Raw genomic sequence first — 20,791 nt, 5'->3', positions numbered from 1 at the left:
TTATACCAGTTGGTTTGCCACATCTATGCAGTGTATTGCTTAAATATACTTCAGGGTATTGTGTAATGATACTGGCCGCTTGCACGTCGTTGTATATACATTCTTTTGCGATGATGTTTCCTAATGCGCTCCTTGTTGTTTTATATGTTTTGTCGTTCCTTCCTGTACATGTCTGCTTGCTGTTGTATTGGTGTTGGTGGAGGTGGCTGGATGGTTAGTATAAGCTTGTCTTGTGATTCGGTGATGAAGAGTGTGTCGTCAGTGTCTGAAATTGTCAGAGTCGAACGGGAAGCTTTAGATGACGTCAAGGTCGTCGAACGTGACGTCACTATCATCGATCGATATCGAAGCAACAAAACCTTTTTGTATCCGCTTTTAACTCAGCGCAGTGGTAGAACGTTAGTGTAATAAATCTATATTTTAAACGCATATACTATCTGTGATAATTTGTGACTGAAAATATAGTTATATGCGTTGTGAGGAACCTCGGGGGTCCCAAATCCCGGAGCCATATGGCTGGACCAGTAAATGCTTGATACATTCTCAAGAAAACAAAACCCGTTAGTGTACGAGGTGTGTTGACGCGGGTTTGATGCGCGTCGGTGCATTTGTGGGGTTTTTTTTCACTTCTGTACACATTTGTCCACTCTTTGTCCATATTTGTCCACTTTTTCCACTATTTGTCCACTTTTTGTCCACATTTGTCCACAGTTGTCCACTATTGATTCATCTTTGTCCACTTTTTATCCACATTTGTTCCTATTTGTCAACTATTTGTCGTCTTTTTGTCCACATTTGTTCACAATTTGTCCACATTTGTCCACTTTTTGTCAAAATTTGTCCACGTTTTGTCCACGTTTGTTCTTATTCGTCATAAGTGTCCAGTTTGACAGTATCTTGCTAATCGAGCCAATTAATTCAACAAATCAATCAAGATCATGGCTACGGGTCCCCCTTTTTTTTGTTTTTGTTTTTTTTGTTTTTCCCCATATTATCCTATCATAGTCGGGGGTATCATCAGTGACCAGCTGAGTCATTGTTGCCCGCTTTAATTTTTCTTAATTGTTTGGATGGTTTTTGTTGGGTTTTTTTGTGTTTTTTTGTGTTTATTCTTTTTTTGTTTGTTTGGGTTTTTTCTTTTCATTTCATACATTAATTGATGATCATTTTCATAAGCAACCCTCCCGTCATCCCATTGATTTGTTGGCAAACGAAGGCATCATGAAACGAGCGATCTTACGAAGTCGTCTACGAAATACGTGTTGGCATGAAAGTCCTTTTTTTTAATAAGGACGTTATGTCGGATATCGTTTTCCCTTGACATCTCTGAACTATGTAGAAAATGCAATGTTGTCCGCACACTATCGAGTGAAAGTGTTGTACTCTGATGTTGTTGTACGTTCACTTTCGGCACTGTCTGTCCATGAAATTAGTGAATACTTTGTTCGTCGGCGGAAATCCGAAGGAATCGTAATATTATCCGTGGCCTTCACCGTTTATGTGCACTGCGACCCTCATGTGTATCGGGATCCGTATTACACATGAGTGCACACGGCACGTTTAATCGTCTCGGCAATCTGTTTCTGGCGTAGATGCCTTTGAAAGGACGACATTTTTTTACAGGATGGTATCTATTTGAAAAGCATTCATCATACGCTGTAATCGAATATAATCTGTCTGTTACGGTCGATTTTCATGATGTTGTCAAAAAAACGTGTGCCCATCTCCGACAGGTCGGGCGTGAGGTCGAATCCGAACAGGGTGTATCCTTTCCCGAATTCCTCTCGAGACACGTTGTTTCCTTCGTCGTGGTAAATTTTACCCATGCTCGTATAGAAAATCATGTAGCTGCGTACGTACCGTTCGTTTAATCGCAGACGAACGGAAAACTGCTACGTTTCGTTTCTATTTATACCCTTTTCTGCCCTAATCGTCTAAAAAGTCGACTCTTCTCTTTTTGTTACGTTTTGATATTCGACGTCGTCCCGGCGGACCTTCTCTGACGTTATCTAACGCGTGGTTTCTCAACGCACTTCTGGCATTGCGAGCCCTAGACAACGCTGCAGTTTTGATATTCATGCCGTCTATGACGTCGCCTGCTATTTCCATTTCCGTTTTCAAAGCCTGTGGTCCTAATGCCTTCGCACCTCTTTTTAACAACGCGGCTGCTGCCTTAAATAAACCGCTGAATATTGAACCCAGACCGTAACCTCTCTGCATTCGACTTCCGGGGAAAACGTTATTTCCGCTTTCCGCTTGATCGAGATAATACCGATCGAACACGTAAGGATCGCTTCTGTGTGGAGGATGTCTCATCTTGAAGTTTTCTGAAATATTGTGGTAGATCTTCGTGGATCACTGCAGATTGCTGTTGAGTACTTTCGTTTCGACTCGTATAAATAAAAAAAAAATTAGGGAAAGTCTAAGGGTCTTCTTTTGAAATGTAGCGTCATCACTACTTTGCCTGTCTCGAACGGCCCGTGTCGTCTCTCAGCGTGAGTCCCACTTCTTGAAATTGACGTTGTTGTAAAGGTAAGTAGTGTACGGGATCGAATACTGTAAACACCGTGTCGCCAGGTTTGCCTTCTATCGGAACGATGCGTAGTAGCGGAGCTCTCGTATCTCCGACCATTCGCGCTTCGACGAGAGGACAGTAGGCGTACAGAGAATAAAATCCTCTTCGAATGTCGCATTTGAATTCCACCGTGTGAATTCCTCCCACGAATTCTTGTCTTCTAAAACCGAGCGTTTCGCTTAAAGCCAGAGTGAGGTATACGTGCATGCCTTTGGTGACGTTAAGCCTGACTTTTTGATCGTGTTTGTGGACGTGAAAGCTAAACCGATCGCCGTGAGACATCATTCTCTTAGCTTTTTCCAGGTACTTAAGCACTCTTTTCATCGAGGGAAAATATCCTTCCGGTATGTCTATCGTCAATCAGGGACTTGCCGCGTTACCCTCACCCAGTCATATTTTCAGCCGAGCTTCGCCGCTTTGTACGTTATACCACAGATGTGGATAGTGTATCTCGGTGTATCCCACCTCCCAATTTCCAGTCAGATCTAAGGGTTGCGACAACCGCGTCGTATAAGTGGTTAGAGTGTTTCCCGGATAGTAACGTCAGATAAAATATCTTTATGTCTGCGTTTGACGGACGGATTTGGAAGTACGTAACCTAGACTGCTGCTCCGTAGAGTGGTCCACAACTCCGTGTGTACGTTTGAAAACAATACGTTGATTATACAACTTACGACTACCGTGAACACTACGATGACTTGAACGAAAAACAATATCTCTCCGTTTGGTATACTATCGCCAAACACGGACCACCTAGCATCGCTAGGGAGTTCTAACAGGTCTCCTAGTCGGCGTGGCGGGCGATAGCCTTTGCATTTTTGAGGTGTACTTATCCAACTTTGGGGTGCATTCGAGCGTTTCAGTGCACCCAGGAATTCGTCGAGACCCTTGGGAGCCACGTGTTTGAGTGCGGTCAGATGTGCGGCATTGCCGACTAAATCCACAAGATTCGATCCTGGAATCACGGAGCTTCCTTTGTATCCGAATTCGCCGCGGTTGTTACATTGAATGACGTCAGTCAATCTTCCCAACAACAGTTTAGTTTTAGAATGAGCTCCGCGCGGAATGCTTTCTAAAATGACATTTTCTATGGGGTCGACGTTGTTTCCCTGTACAGTGTACGTTTCCTTGCAGGATGTTTTTTGAGCATTCACTGATACAATTAATCAAACTTCTGTCCACTTTTTCTAAGACCGCTTTTCTAACGCTAGGTTTAAAAATTCTCTAACGGGATTTTTTTATGTTTGACGAAGCATACGTAATCCTAACATGCAAAAAAAAAATCCGTTAATTTCTGAGAACTGACCGAAACTAGTATATTTATACCTTTTTTGGTTCTTTTTTAAACGTTTAAACAGAATACATATTTTTGATATTCTCCCGGGATAATGAACGAACGTAATCGAACTTCTTCCGGTGTGTCTTGTTTTAAGTCGACGAGTAGATAACTGTGAGGTTTAGACGTTGCTGCTGAGTATGCTTCGTGTAATAGCGTACCTCCTCCGGAAATATTTGCTGAGACAGACGTCTTATCTGCGACGAATCTCTGGGGGTTTCATCAGCACGATGTTATGGGCATTGCGACTGATGTTTCTGTGATAATTCGTCTGGTGAAATATATTCTGTACTATGTAAATGACGCTTATGTTACCGTGATGACTTTTCTTGGTAAACAGCGAAGCTACAGAATCGTCGGCTTCCATCATCAGATCGTCGATAATGACTAGATGTTTGAGAGTCGGATCAAAACTCTTTAAGTCCGGTAAACCTTGTTCGAACTAAACGTCGTCTACGAACCCGTACGACGTCTGGTATTATCATTAACACCAGACGACGTTGTCAGGTTTAGGAGCCATCAGGCGATCGACGATTGCCAGGAAGCGTTTCACGAACTCTATTTTTTACTTCCGGTAGGACCCGCGATGATGCACGTGAACGGACGGATGTTTCCAGGGAAAAAATGAGCCTCGCATGCGGGCGGGAAGACATGTAGTGGCGTAGACGTCAATTCGTACGGTAGATTATCGTCGTACGAAACGACTGAGGTATTTTCGCTAAATTGCGCCGGCGAACGCCGTACTTCGCGTCTAGGATTAGGTAGAGAAGAACTTTTTCTCGCCACGTGTTTCCACAGAGAATTTTGCAATTCGTACGATTTGGAACATGCCGGACACGCGTGAGGCATGACGACGGACTAATTTTGTTTTCGCTTCAAACTAACGACTTCAATATATACTATTTCATATCCATCTCGGCAATCCAAGAATCAAATTAGGCCATCCCAACCATCTCACGAGGACTTGCGTTTGACCTTTTGCCTTCTCCTTTTCAATATTTGTTCGATTTTCCAGTTGGTGTCTCTGTCTCGGTGTACTCTCTGCAGTTCGTATTCGTGAAACGATCCCTGTATCTGTTCGCCATCGAAATCTCCGACTGTATACACGGGAATGTCTCCTCAAATAATATCTGTGAGACACTACAAATATTTCTTCCGTCCATTTCTGCTGCCATCCTCGTCGAAACTGACGTCTTTTATAACTCAATCCCGCTTGATCGCCCTTTTTAAATTTATATTTCCTCTTCTTGCGATGCCCTTTCTTCCAATTTCCGTGCTGGCCTTTTCTACATTGGACCTCGTAAGGATTGTCTTTCGTTACTTCTTTAGGGGATAATCCGTAAAGTGCCGAATGAACCGAGCCGTTATAACTACGAACGATATCGGGCAACCCGTCGGTAAACTTAAACGTCTGATTGGAATGAAAGTATATGTACAAAATATTTTTAAACTTCATTATAAACGATTTGGCAAATGCAACTTTATGAGTGCTGTGACTTAAGATGTGCGTAACGGCTACAGATTTACAAAACTGTTGAAATAACTTATTCGCAACTCTTTTCCGTGATCTGTTCTTATGCTGTTTGGTTTTCGTTTGCAGAATATTGTTTTAAAAGCTTCTAACACCGTACTGGCTTTCTTGTTTTTCAGAGATAGAACCCAAGCGTACCGCGAAAAATGATCTATGACAACGAGCAAGAACCATGTGCATTCGTTGTGTTCTTTAAGGTCAGATACGTCGGCCAAATCAGCGTCCAGCATGTAGTCCACACCCACTAAAGGTGTTTCGAATGACGGTGTCGTGTGTCGAACCTGTCTTCGGACACTGTAGGGGTCTTGATTCTGCAACCAGTCGGTTATCTTTTGAAGACTGATCTTGAATTTTCCTTCTTTTCGGACGAACGCATACACACTCGAAGGGCCTGAAAAACCGGCAACGTGTTTAGGATCGTACCAGATCTTTGTCAGATAATCTTTTTGCTGTTTCGACAACATTTTCTCTCTCGCACGGCTAGTGTATACCCTGTATAAGCCATGTTATAAAAGTAGCCAATCAAAAGTCTCGTTACAAAACGAACAAAACAGAAGTCTTGTCTCAAAAAGCGACTTCGTTTTTCAGGGTTTGAATAGAGTAGATGATACATGTAAATAATGATTACCGAATCCCGGGGGACATTCAGCCATGGTCTTGATTGATTTGTTGAATGCATTGGCTCGATTAGAAAGATACTGTCAAACTGGAGACTAATGACGAATGAGAACAAATGAGGACAAAACATGGACAAATGTGGATAAATGTGGACAAAAAAGCACAAAATACAATACAGAATCAGCAACATCTGCATATTTTTACATCAAAAAAGATTATTCCGTATTTGTTTTAATATTTTGAATAAGTTTAGTCTCAAAATACAACCTTTCATATTGATTCATTTATCTATCTATCTATTAATATAACATTAGTTTCAAACTTCTTAAATTAAATCAAATTTCAAATACAACCCTTAATTATTCTTTTAAAAAAGTGTATAGAAAACATTCCGATGATAGTTTGAAGGATTCTATATATAAAAAACACACACACACACAATTGACGCCGACGCGCATCGAACCCGCTTCCATTACACCCTGTACACTAACGTTCTGCCACTGCGCCATTCGTGCCTGAAGAAAAGGCGGATACAAAAAGCTTTGTTTCTCCGATATCGATCGATGATAGTAACGTCACGTTCGACAACCGTGACGTCATCTAAAGCTTCCCATACGACTCTGAAAAGCTCAGACATTGACGACACACTCTCCATCACCGAATCACAAGACAAGCTTATGCAGTCTATCGAACTTCCTTCGCCAACTCCAATACAAGCAGACATGTACAGGAAGGAACGACAAACATATCAAACAACAAGGAGCGCGTTAGGAAACAACATCGCCAACGAATGTATAGACAACGACGTGCAAGCGGCCAGTATCATTACACAATACCCTGTAAGTATATTGTCCAAATAGAATCACGCAACTTACTTTTTTATGATATCGTTTGCTAATGTATTATTGTGAATGTCTACGTATTATCTGTTTTTATCAGTTTAAACATGGACGTAATACCACCTGCTACAACACCTTCCAGAGCACCACCACACACACACTTCCTATACGAAATACGGTCATCTCAATTTAATACTACACTCGAAAGTATTGTAAATATGCTGTGGATTTTATATTGTAAATATGTTGAAATTTTTTATTGTTGGAAATATGTTTTATGCATAAGATTATTAAGGAAAATGAAGATTCATGATTAAAAAAGAGCAGAAATAGAGGAAAAAAGAAAAGAGAAAAAACAACGAAGCAGGGGTGAGAAAGCCCTGGAGAGAATACCTGAAATCAGAAACAAAATGCTGAAACAGGGGAGTTAATTCCGTCGGTAACACAAACATTGATGATGTCACATGCAATGCACACCCCATGATGATGTCATGTTTAGGGGGCCGTAGGTTTGCGGGGTTGCTTAGGCGTCAACTTGAATCCAAGATGGCGAATTTCCTTAGCAACCCCGCCCCCCATAAACAGCTTATCATCATATGTGAGAAAAGCAATCAAACATTGGTATGTTCCATGGACAGGGATATCTCAACCCTCGTGTAAGAGTTCGGCTGGCCAGCACTCGGCAAGCCTCGTGCTAACCTCACATCGGTAAAACTGAGGATACACCTGTCCAGGGTAAGAGAAACCTCTATCCACCATCCTCTAACGCACACCCCCACCCCCGACTATACTGGCAGGCAACAAGGGCTTATATAGTAGTTTTTAACAGTCATTCAAGAAACATACCTTAATTTGACGCTATCTAAAGTCACACGTATTCCTGTTTGTCTTATGGACAAAATTTTCCACATACAGTAACAATTATGCCAGAAAATATAGTTTGGATGCCCAGCACTGCTATATATGCCCTCAGCTTTCGTTTCGACGAGTAACAAAAACGGAGGTTAATTATGTGCTCCGGAAGGGAATGGGTTTCCTAAGCACGAGTAATCTCTATCATGATGGTTCTTGTAAAATCCGGTACATAAACACGCTCTTGTTTCTTCAGAAGTGACACACTTCCAAAGTAGCCCCGTATTACAATACCAGGTAGTTCTTAAATTAAAGACATTTTTTTTGTAATCAAAATCTGATTTACGCTAAATTTTAAATTTCCTCAAATATCTGATGAACTAAATACATTTTGTTTGTCACAAACATGCTGTTTTTAGGTTATGCATTATAACTTCAAAATCGGCAAAACAAAAAGGTTATGTAACTTTTTGAGAATTATTCATGATTATATATATTTTTTTTCAATGGTGATACTTGGTGGGATATGTTTGACAAAAGAAATAAACAACAAGAAACTAAACGTATAAAGAGAATTGTTTATCCTACAAATGAAATTATAAGGAACGGGCATGATTTTATCTTGTAAAACTTCATCTTTCACATTATCCTTTTTGTAGATTTTAGCAATGTTCATTTTTTTTAAGTATGAACGACACAACCGGAAAAAAATCTTTGTCATTCCTTATTGATGTACATCTATGTAATAAGAGATCACCTATTGATTTGAAATTAAAATGACCCTGTAAAGAACTACAGGAAAATGAATTTTAAGACGATCTTGGTCCTGTAAAGAACTGTCGCGATAGGAGGATCTAGATACGCCGGACCATAAAGCAACACAGATTTAGACTCACCATCTTGCTACACTCTTCTTTTACACTCCTCCTTTTATAGTTTAAATACTCAAATATAATTAATTATATTTTCTGATGGAAGATTTGAAGAGCCGGAATATTTTGTGCCTGCAGCTCAGGCACCCGTAACAACTTATTATTGACAGACCAAAGTTTGTTGATAGCGTAACCTGTAGTTGTGGACAACCAGTGAGAATGCTTTCCACTAAATTTAAGAATGTCAAGGTTATGAATAAAAGGCTCGTCCTATTGCAGAATTTGACTGCAAGATTTAAATGTTGCTCTCAATAAAAAAAAGTGATTTTGTTAGGAGTTTACGTCTTATTTGAACGCTCATACGAAAGCTTTTAGACATGTGCAAAACAATCATAAATCAAGCAACAATTTTAGATTTCAAATTTTGTTTATCTTATTCCATCGTTATCTTTTAAAATTTACCTACCAAGCGAATGATATGTATTTATTCCTCTACTAACTCTAACGAATGCGCACATAATATTTTTTACATGATATGGTCCAGATAAACGAACCATCATTGACACTAATGGCACTTTTAATTCACTTGGCCACTGACGCAAATGACTGTCTTGTGTTTATCACTGCTATTTTTTAGAAACGGATAATTGGATCATTGATAGGCAGCCGTATTTGTTTGATCATCTATTTTAAGTGTTAAGCTGCTTCGTGCGTCATTAACGTAATGCAATTTTAGTGAATCGATGAAACATTGGAAGAAACACAAGAATCGAAGACACATTTAAATCGTCCACAAGAATCGATGACACATTTGAATGGTATACAAGAATTGATGACACCTTTGAATGGTACACAAGAATTGAAAATAAATCTGAAAGGTTGACACATTTGAAAGGTACACAAGAATCGATGACACATTTGAAAGATAATATAAGAACTTATTGCATTTTTGAAATGTACATGGAAATCGATGGTCCTAATTCATGAGAAAATGAGATAATATTTTTTGCTATTATTATGTTTCCATTTCATATCAGATGCATAAACTTCGTTGTCAAGCGATTGCATCATTCATTACGAAGAAAACTGCCAGGGCAAGGATGATGAACCCGACGATTGCGATACAATTGTTGGTTGTACAACAACTTCTGGTGTTCGTCTGGAAATAGATAAACGGAGGTATTAAACTGTTGACCAGATCTTAAATATTAATTCTGGAAACGGTAGAACGGCACATCAATAAATAATTTCTCTTTTACATATAATATATAACGAAAAATGGGTTAGGTGTCTTTCACTCGAATATCTTTTAATTTTTGATATTATTTCAAACACACCTTAAATGACCTTGGCTGTTGATACGGGACTAATTCCATAAAACCTCATCCCAAACATTTTGTTTTCTTCAAAACACACTGGAGCACCTCTTAACTCGCTTAAGTCACGTGACACGGTTAGAAGGTCAAGTGGAAACGTAGAAAAAAAGTATCTCCAACATTTTTCCATATCAATTTCATAACGTGTTTTGTTTTGTTTTACTTTGTTTTTTTAATTTATCTCGGGAACAAAAAATCAGGTGTAAGCATGGAATGTATGAATATGGGCTGTAATTAGGTGTGGCCACCCGTACCCCATATCTGTACATGTAAAACAATGCATTATGTAATAATACAGACACTCTACTTATCTCTCCAAATTATTTTCCAAACGTCGCTCGCAACAATATAGAAACAAGTCTCGCCAAAAATTCTGAATCGAAACAAAATCCTTTTGACAAACGATCTAAAACCTTAATCTGAATATTTTTACACAAACATCTTATTACATCCCCTACGTGGTTGTTTTAACCACACACTCCGGGACGGAATACTGCACTCACATGTTTTTCCCATATTTTCGATATGGAAATGAAAACAGTTCTCCGTGAACTTCCATATTTAACAGACCTCATTAAGACTGTATTTTATTCTGGGAACGATTTTTTTACTCTCTACTCAGTTTCATCACAAGCAAAAAGAAACCGGGAACCTGGTTCTTAGCTAAAAAGGAGGGATCAGTGGTCACTGAGACCGAAGAATGGCCAGCCGAAAAACGAAGGCAAGAAGGAGATCTGCTGAAAGCATGAATCTCGCTTCTGCGGCGACCGGAAGCAAATGCTATCAAGAACACAGTCTTGAAAGTAAAAAACTTCCTATCCGTCGACTGGAGGGGCTCGAATGGCGCCCTCAACAAGGACCCCGCCAAACAAATCCTCGCCAGTCAAGGGAGCCTCCAAAAGGGTAGCCCGATAGGAATCGCCGACTGGCAGTCCAGAAAGGACCGACAACCGGCGGGCAACAACAAGGTGTGACATGGCAGCCGACAGTAAGGCCATCGCATCAAGATGTGCCTTGCAAATTGCCTGGCTGAGGCGCTCCATCAGTCCAATCTTGCTGGGGAGCTGCTCCACCGACTTGCATCTCGCAGCCGGCAACGCAGAAGTAAACCAGTCTGCGTAGGACAGAACATGGAGAGCCAGCCTAAGGAGACTCTCCAACTTAGAGTGCTCCCTTGGCCCCATCACAACCTGGTCACCACAGCGTCCCGGCCACTTATCCAGATCCCTCTCAAGGGAAACGGAATTAGGGGCCAAGACTGGGTCGTGAATGCGGTACGTATCTGCAGCTAAATCTGCAATATCTGTAAAGCCGACAGGGAAAAAGGCTTGCGAGCCTTGCTCACCTTCTGCTTTAATAAAGCGTTGACATGAGGGAGGGACGAAGCCACGTCTCGTCTTTCCGCAAGAGACCTAGCAGAGGCCGAGGAGGCAGATGCTAGGGGAGGCAACATGCTTTGAAGGAGCGAAGTGCGCTTCGGGATGGCCGAATCCGAGGAAGGGCGTGGGCAAACCCCGTCCCCCAGAAGCTTCATAACTTCTGCACGTAAAGTGCAAAACGAAGCCGAAACCTCTGGAGGCACCGGATCAGCATCTTGGGGCCGGGATTGGGAAACATTGGAAGGGCCTTCCGAGTCCAACCCAGACGAATCCAACGACTCCAAATCAGAGTCAGAAAACTCGCCGACTCTATCCTCATCCCGAGTCTCCGTAAAATTGGAGCAACCGGGAGAGCCCCGAAGAACGTCCCTCTCATCACTAGGAGAGGCACCCACCTTCATCAACGACACCCTCCGAGGAGGGGTGCGAGTAGGGGAAAGAGAACGTGACCTACCCGAAGGCAAGCGATAGTCCCTGAGAGAGAGCAGGAGCAGGATCAAGAGACCCTGGAACCTGCTGTAAGGAAGGAGTTGACACAGGACAGCGAAGTTACTGGTAGACTCGAATTCCAAACAACGCAGCACGACCAGCAGCCCTAGCATCACGCGGTCTCTGCCTGACAGAACCGGCAGCAGAAGCTGGCCGGGAGCGCGAACGGCTCGGTGGCGGATGGAGGGTGGGACCCATCGCCACAGGCAAGAAGGCGGGGGGGGGCATATCCAGGCTGGAAACCAATACCACCCCGGGGTGGAGGGGGAGCGGCCGCAAAAGACCCCTGCTGGGAGAAACCCCAAGACTGCCCATAAGCGGTAGGTGGTTAAGGCAGAGCATAAAAAGGAGCCTGTTGACCCCAATGAGCTCCATTCCCCCCCTGCATATAGGTGGGATAAACCAGGGAGGACCCTTGAACTGAGCCACCAACCTGATGGCCCGGTTTGGGGGGGGGGGGGTAGGGAACCTAGGGCCACCTACACACCCGGCGCCATAAGCCACACCTGGCTGACCTGACCAACTCCACACAGACTGACCTACAGCAGGGCCAAAACCTATAGGGCCAGTAAAACAAGCCCCACCAGGGGAGCAGCGTGCACCGGCAAAACCAAACGCAGCCGCGCTGGCACCTACCATAGGAAAACCCGGGGAGGAGGCACAAGAGATAGAACTGGGAGCATAGGTATTTACACCAGTGCTCACACCACCGAAAAATTCAGCCGGGGCTAGCGAGGCCGAGGCATCACTTACCACTGGACCGGGCAGCAAATGCTGCACAGTGGTGGACGGCGTGCTAGACGCTATCACCACGCCAGGGGCTTCATCAGGGATGCAAGGAACCCCGGGAGCAGACAAAACTGCCGGGGCCGGTCTCCGACACCAACACCCTCAGGAGTGGAGCGGACACAACATGGCTAGGCCGCCCCCCTGTCCCCTAGTCACCGTGGTGACCGGGACAGAGCCCAAACCCTCACCCACGTCGACCGACAAAACGGAAAGGGGGGGGGTGAGAGAAAGGTCCGGTTCCAATGAAACAAATTGTTTTACAACGGCCCCGGTACGGGCCGAATACCGCGGGAACGAACCCCAGGGAAGACTCAACAGAGGTCGAAATTCCGCTGGTGTTCTCCGAGGGCTTAGGCCTAGCCTTAGCCCTCGCCACACCCCTACCCCTCCTACCCGCCTTACCTGCACGCCCTCGCGGGCAGGGAGAACCACCGGCAGGAGTCGGCTGCCAGGCACGGCAAATGTCACACGGCTGCTCCAGAGAGCAAGACCGACAGCTAGGACAGTTAGGTCGGGGGTCGGAAGCCTCAAATAAATGACCCCCAGGACAACGCCTTTGAGAAGGAGTTCCTATCTCAAAGTAAACAAACCGTCAAACGCGAACACGTGGCCGAAGCCTGGTCGCAAAACGGCGCAAAATAAAGCAAAACGCTTAATTAAAACAAAATAAAGTAATATAGTATTAAAGGATACAATATATATCGGTACAAACAACGGCAGTAGCAGTTGGAATCCCGTAGAAGAAACCAAAACACGTCCGTAAACACGGAAGGCTGAAGGAATTATGAAGTGGGAAGCATGGGGGGAAAAATCTTTATTTACGTATGTAAAGAGCCAAGTAAGGTTGGAATATGCATTATAATGACTGTGGTAACGTATTTTGAAATAGAAAACGCCTTCCCCAAACAATGGGCCTAGACAGGGCCTGAATTCTGGTCAAAGTAGCATCCTCACCCAGGGGCAAAGTAATTTTCGTCCCCAAGCACCCAACTACAATAGATACCATTTCAACAGAGATATGGGCTCTCCAAAAAATTCCAATCAACAAGACCACTCTCAATAAATACTTGGACATTTATCCTGACAGAGTAGCGTCACAATATCTGAACGTTGGTTTCGAAAGGGGTTTCAAGCTTCATTATTCTGGTTCAAGATTTCCTAGAGAGTCAAAAAAACTTGTATCTGCTTCTCAATATGAAGATATTTTGTTGTCAAAATTAAAGGAGGAAGTTGATGCAGGAAGGGTAATGGGGCCCTTTAAAAGTACCTGGAAAAGTACATAGCAATAAGCCATGGGATATCTGGCCCCCTCTTTTGTCACTTTAATCATACAAACCTGACCCGATATCAGTTTGCCGCCATGTTAAAGAAATCATTGTCATTCATGGGCCTAGATGTGGGAAAATATAAAACTCATTCATTCAGAATAGGGGCGGCCACAGAGGCCGCAAACAAAGGTTTATCCGAGAAGGAAATTCAGCTGTTGGGGCGCTAGAGTTCGGATGTTTTTAAGCGGTATATTAGAATACCGGATAACTGCATGTTAAACATTGTTTTGTGAATATTGTAAACAAACTTGACCTGGGGCACTGGCTTCTCCTTGCTCTGTCATTTTGTGATACACATATTTTCAAATTAACAAGTTCATATGGGCTAATTACAGTCTTAAGATTTCAGGGTATCCCACACACCATACGGTTTACATAGTCGGCTCTTCCATTATAAAGCGAGCCTGCTATAAAGTTGACAGTAGGCCAGGAGGTCGCCATCTTGGTTTGAACCGTCGGAATTGCTAAATATGGTGGAGTGGTCAGAGTGGCATGAAATGGGACTCTGTTTTATCACAGGTACAGGACATGGTTAATGCCCGAGGGGAGCTCTCCGTGGTGATAGTTCACTGTGGGGCGAACGACTTGGTTGAAATTGGAGCAATGAACTTAAGGGAGCATNTGACAGCAGTCAACTATGCAAGGGTCAGAGTTAACAGGGAAGTGGCTAAGAAGGTACTCGGCCTGGGTGGGGGGTATTTAAGATAGCCCGACATGAGAGTGGGCCAGCAGGAACTATTTGACAAAGATAAAGTGCACCCTAGCAACATAGGCAATGATATTTTACTTAACTGTTTACAGGGAGGGATTGAAAGGTAAGTCCTGTTCGTGTACCATGTGGCAGGACTTTGCTCACATCAGTACATTTTGACAATTATAAATACATTTTATTTGCATATAAGTGTATTGACATAAATACTTTATGATCATTGGATTCTCCTTGATCACAAAAGACTAATTAATATCATATCTCAAAAAGTACTGAACCGATTTTTGTTCGGAGACCACTCTGGTCAAGGGAATTTTGCACTTGTTAATATGATACCAACTGTTTAAACACTTCTTTCATATTAATCGCAAAAGTGGTGGCCGGAATGAATCGAAATCGTTTGAAAATGACGAAAAAAGTATAACTTTCTCGTGACTTTCTGTCTTTTTTTACCCATTACTCTTTAATCGCAGAACCGATTTTTGTTTCAAACGATTTCGATTCATTCCGGCCATCACTTTTGCGATTAATATGTAAGATGTGTTTAAACAGTTGGTATCATATGAACAAGTGCAAAATTCCCTTGACCAGAGTGGTCTCCGAACAAAAATCGATTCCGTACTTTTTGAGATATGAGTATTTATTAGAACGAAAACAGTTGAAACTATTGCCATTTTTATTTCATAGTGGTTCATTCCGGCCACCACTTTCACTTCAAATATTACATAATGGTACGCATAACTTATATCATTGTGACGGGTATAAAATTATCATTCCTAAGCTGGTCTCCGAATAAAAATCCAAGACGTATTGAGGGAGATACAGCCTAATATATACAATAAATCAACAAAAAACTCTCCACGCCTGAGTCATTCCGGGTTTTGTACTCGCCCACACTAACGCTAGCCCGGTAGCCCGGGGCTAGTAGAAATTCATGTCGGGCTACCATAATATGTTTCATCACTAGCCCTTCGGGCTATTAAGATTTGAAGCACTTTACACTAGATAATTCGAGTTCCTTTTACAAACAGCGACCTATTTATTGTTAACAACAGCGGAGTCCCAGCTCACTCGCCGCCGAGACACACACAAACGATTGATCTTTAAAACGCTTCAAACGCTGCACAGGAAATGTGTATGTTAAAGCTCTTTGATGACAGAGATTGTGATTCAGAATAGCACTTCCGGTTGAATATGTTTCGCTACCTGCTGAAGGACGCGAGCGAGTCTCCGCCAAAAAAAAAGAAGTCGACAGCTGACCAGTATGAAAAAAAAATACGAACTAGAAAGTTTCAAAATGCCTGGCTTTCTTCCTTCAAATGGCTGAAGTTTGAAGCTGCAAAACAGTTGATGTTTTGTAGCATATGCGAGAAAGAGGTACAGTAATATCTTTCATTTCATTTCAGTAATATCTTTATACACAATCATTCAATTGTAAACTAATCGGATAGTACACGTCGATCAACTGATCACTGGTCATAGTGTTACAAATGTGATAATTTCCCCCGAAATATGTCTTAAGAGCCGAGATACATGTATTTGTAATTTGAAAATATGGAAAAAAATCCGAACTTGTACTTGTGAAAGAAAAAGAATGTGATGCGCCTTATAATTACTTTCTAATATTTAAATAAAAACTGCACAGTGACACACCACATCTTTACACATTTCAAAGAGGAAATTGATATTCTATCAGATTTCTGTTTCATAATTATAGGATTCAAGCGGAATTGGCTCATTCTTGAAGGGATGTGGGAACTTCAGGATTGAGAGTATCCGCGCCCATGACATATCAGAAGGACACATCAAGTGTTTGGCTCGCAACCGGGCTAAGGAAATGAAAGCATCTGCCACACCATCTGAAGGAGAAAAAGCACTTATCATGATGAATAAAGCAGCCATAAATAAACTGAACATGCTTTTTCGTAATGCCCACTATATTGGAAAGTCTGGCAGGCCATATACAGATTATGTTGAGATGTGCAAGCTGGACAAGGTAAAAGGTCTACAGATTGGGGAAACATACCTGACTGACAAGTACTGTCAAACATTTATAATGGCTATAGCACAAACAAAGAGACGGGAGCAGGATGCTGTTATTTTAGAAGCACCTTTCATGGCCCTGATATCTGATGGTTCAACTGATACTTCACATACAGAGGCTGAGATTCTCTATGCAAGAGTATCTCTGAATTGTCAGGTACAACTTTTATTTTTTGGACGCATCACATAGAGATGTTTATTAAATAATTCCTGAAATTCAAGTGTAAACAAATGCTTATTTTTGAAATTATGTAATATTTCACTTCAGATTTCAACCTTCTTCATGGGTTTGAGGCATGTCCCAAACGGAGATGCTGAAAACATTGCATCTGCAGTTGCTGAAATAATGACAGAGAGATTCCAGGACAGGTGGCAACAAAAGTTAATAGCAATGGGGACAGATGGAGCTTCCGTCATGATTGGGAAAAACACAGGGGTGGTAAAACGAGTTGGCGATATGACAGGGAAGTCCATCCATGGCATACACTGTTCTGCCCACAGGTATGTTTTACATTTTTTACAGCTAATCTGATAGTTGCGAAAAAGGTTACAAAATATTATGGTACTGATTTTACATGAATACATGTCTTCATAATTGGTCCAATATTCTTGTTCCTGTATTTTATTTGCTGTATTATATATCATTACAGACTTGTAGATTCATTCAAACCATAAAATAATGTTTTGAATTATTTTTTTCATAATTGCAGACTAGAATTAGCATACAAGGATGCAACTAAGAACATGCCTGTTTGCCAGAAGTGCCAGTTTCTTCTTCTGAACCTTTATTTATTTTACAAGTAAGTTACACTCTGAAACTTGGCTAAGCCCCTTCATTTATGGTCACCTACTCATCATATAATCTTATCAATTTCGGCTAGGTTTGTGAAATTCTGAAAAGTAAACAATGAGGTTAAGTGAATTTTAATGTAATTTTTCAGGTACAGTCCTCTTAACAGATCAAGTCTAAAGTCTTCCTTTGCTAGCCTTGGCAAGAAGGTCCTGCTGCCAACACGTACAGATGGAACTAGATGGCTACCGCACACTCAGAGGGCATTGACAAATGTTCTTGAAGGCTATGATGCAATAGTGCAGCACCTAGAACAGGTAATTTGATGGTGAAATGTCATTATATTTCAATTTGTAATTCTTGAAAATAAATAATTAACGAACTTTAAAATTATAACTTTGAACACACTATTTTCAGACCAAAGTTTGTGAATAAAAAGCTATGTATTAACAATCTGTGACATTGTTGTTGCAGATGCAGGCAACAACATCAGACTTCCGAAAGGATGCTAGTGTTAAGGCTAGGAATTTTCTCAAGCTTCTGAAGGATAAGACAGTAGTGTACTGGCTGCACTTGACAATGGACATAGTGAAGTGTCTGAGCTCTGTGTCGCTTGTCATACAAGACCAAACCAGCACATTAGCAGACATTTGGGAAGGACTCCAAACAGCCAAGGTCCTGCTTGAAAAATACAAAACCAGGTATATTGTAGTACATAAGCTTAGAAACATCTCTTAAACATTTCAAAATCCAATGCTTTACATGTATGTAACTTAGCTGCGCATTTACTTATCCATGTTACTTATACAAAATTCTTTGGATGTAAGCTGAAGTATTCTGGATTGAAGCATTATTGGCCTGATTGATGTTTGTGTGTGCTTTGTAGTGATGGATCATATGTTCGGAAGATACATGACAATGAAAGTTTCAGCCATGTGAAGCAGCAAATGGCCAATCAAAAGGGCAAAATATTGAGCTCACTGGTGTAATGTATCCAGGAACGATATATTTGTGACCAGAAACTATTTCAGGCCAGCTCAATTCTTTCCCTTAAAAGATGGCCAGTTGATATAAGTCAGAACATAGGTATTCCTCCAATGTTACCAAGTTGCCTTTTGTTTGTTTTTGTTGACTAAGCATTTATTTTTATTTCTTAGTTTGTTCATCTTGTCAATTAATCATGATTACTGTTCTTTGTCACCGGCATACCAAGTGACTCAACCTACCCAATGGTAGATTATCCTGTAATATACAATTCAAACAATATGCAGTATATGTACAGCATCACAACACTAAAAATATGTGTTCATTGTGCAATTTGTATCTTATCTGCTGTTATGTGTTTTGTTTGGTTAGTAGGAAGGTGAAAAAAGCGGGAACTAAATTCACAATGCTTTTTTCATAATGGACATTTTTGTCATATTTCAAAATGATACTGAAGAGACGTTTTTGTTAAACCTTTAAAAAAGTAATCCTACTTTAACATACTTCATATCACTGCTTCTTAATCTTTGAGTTTTAACCATCTTTGTTACATAATTTAAACTGTTTACTTCTGTTGTCATATCAGTAACAAATCAGAATTAATTTTGAATTATCGGTACAAATTAAGTCGATCCAACGACACATGTATTGTATCTAGCTAGAAGGGCCTTGATTAACTTTCCCTATAAACTCAAATAGTTTCTTGTTATCACTGATTCAAATTTAAAGCATATTCAGCAATGAGCCTATTCCTTGGTTACCTGTTGATAGTTGTGGAGTATTATGATTATATAAAATGATAAAATTATTTATTGATGTTGAACAACAGATTTTGGGGATCAGGAGATTGTAACTCTCGTGGACATGGCAACAGAGGCATTGAGGGCAGCTGATGTGGATGTTGAGGCCATCGAAATGGAATGGAACAGGCTCAAAACAGCGGTGTATGGCAGGTAAGTTGGAACCCCCCTCGTAAATCTTAATTCCATAATTTCTTAACATTTTCGAAATTTTGAAAAGCTTTATATGAAGAATAATGAATGTGGTGTATTCTTTTTTTCTCAACAAAACCAGACAAATGAATTAAATAAAACAAACCGGTATTAATTTTGCAAACTGTTCAACAAAATAACTTGATTATTTCTTTTCTACAGAAATGTAAACTTATCAGAGTGCTCATGGGCAAACCTCTTAAGAACTGAGCGTTCAAAGTATCCCAACTTCTTCATGTTAGTTGATTACTTGTTGTCCCTACCAGGATCTTCCTGTGACGCAGAAGGGGATTTTCGAGGTTAGTTTTAGAAACACATTTAGATAATTAATGTCTACACACCTATGTTTGCAAGTCATTTTTTCCTATCAGGATTCACAATACAAATTATTTATCTGACAGTTATCAATGATTTCAGTATGAAACTAGTAAAAAATGACTGGAGGTCCAGACTTGGCGACAAAAACAGGTCGGATCTGATGCTGGTGTCAATGGAGACAGCAGCCGTCGAAGATTTTGACCCGACATCATCAGTTGTCCAATGGTTTACCTCCGGACAACGGGCCAGACGGCCATACTACAAAGATGACCTGAAGGTAAAGCCTAAACCCAACCTAACCAATATGTTTTGTCTACCCTGAAGTTTATTTTAGCAATTTTCAAGAAAGGACTATTAAAGTTAGATTACTTGTTTATATAATCTAAGTAAAAACTACTAAAAATTAAAAGGATTTTCAGATCTAAAAACCCACCATTAAAAATTACCCAAATCCTAACAATTTTGAGATTGATCAGTAATTTAAAGAGGCAAATACAAATTGAATATGTTGAATAAGAACTTGTAATTATAATATTTTCACAGAAAAGTAGACAAGCGCCATCACATGAGCTACAAATACTTGGGAATGACCCGAGACCTGCCACCAGAGATATGATCAGCAGCGAGAACCGAGTTGACATAAACGATCTGCATACGTCTCACTCTACTGAACCAGATGAGAGCAGTGATGATGAGGACATTTTTGACTTTGAACAGGACATCAGGGAACTTCAACTCAAGTCCTACAAGAAATTTTACAATAAAAATACTTTAATCTTCGGTTACCAGTTTGAGATTGAAAATTGTGTTGTGTTATACTTTATATAAATACCAAAAATGGAAAAGTCTGGGTTAAAAAACAATGGGTTTTTTTACTGAAAAAAACCTTATCAAAAGTGTAGAAAAGGCTCAGGAGCCAGCATTTTGTATCTACGCTTTAAAAAATTCCGGGGGAGGACCCCCGTANCCCC

General features: G+C 41.0%; 1 protein-coding gene across 7 annotated transcripts in view; it reads right to left on the bottom strand.

Moving 5' to 3' along the window:
* Positions 1-20,791, bottom strand: part of LOC110442913 — a 56,878-nt gene that overhangs the window by 27,730 nt on the left and 8,357 nt on the right. Inside the window, exon 3 of one of the 7 annotated variants that reach the window (XM_021486803.1) lies at positions 20,400-20,563. The exons of the other annotated variants lie outside the window; for them this stretch is intronic. Coding sequence (XP_021342478.1) covers positions 20,552-20,563 — 12 coding nt within the window. The 3' untranslated portion in view covers positions 20,400-20,551. Of the gene's footprint in view, positions 1-20,399; positions 20,564-20,791 lie in introns of those variants that run through there. 7 annotated transcript variants of the gene reach the window in all.

Source organism: Mizuhopecten yessoensis, unplaced genomic scaffold (assembly GCF_002113885.1).
Source record: "Mizuhopecten yessoensis strain PY_sf001 unplaced genomic scaffold, ASM211388v2 scaffold716311, whole genome shotgun sequence".
NCBI classification, from domain to species: domain Eukaryota; kingdom Metazoa; phylum Mollusca; class Bivalvia; order Pectinida; family Pectinidae; genus Mizuhopecten; species Mizuhopecten yessoensis.
This window is presented reverse-complemented; position numbering and strand designations above follow the sequence as displayed.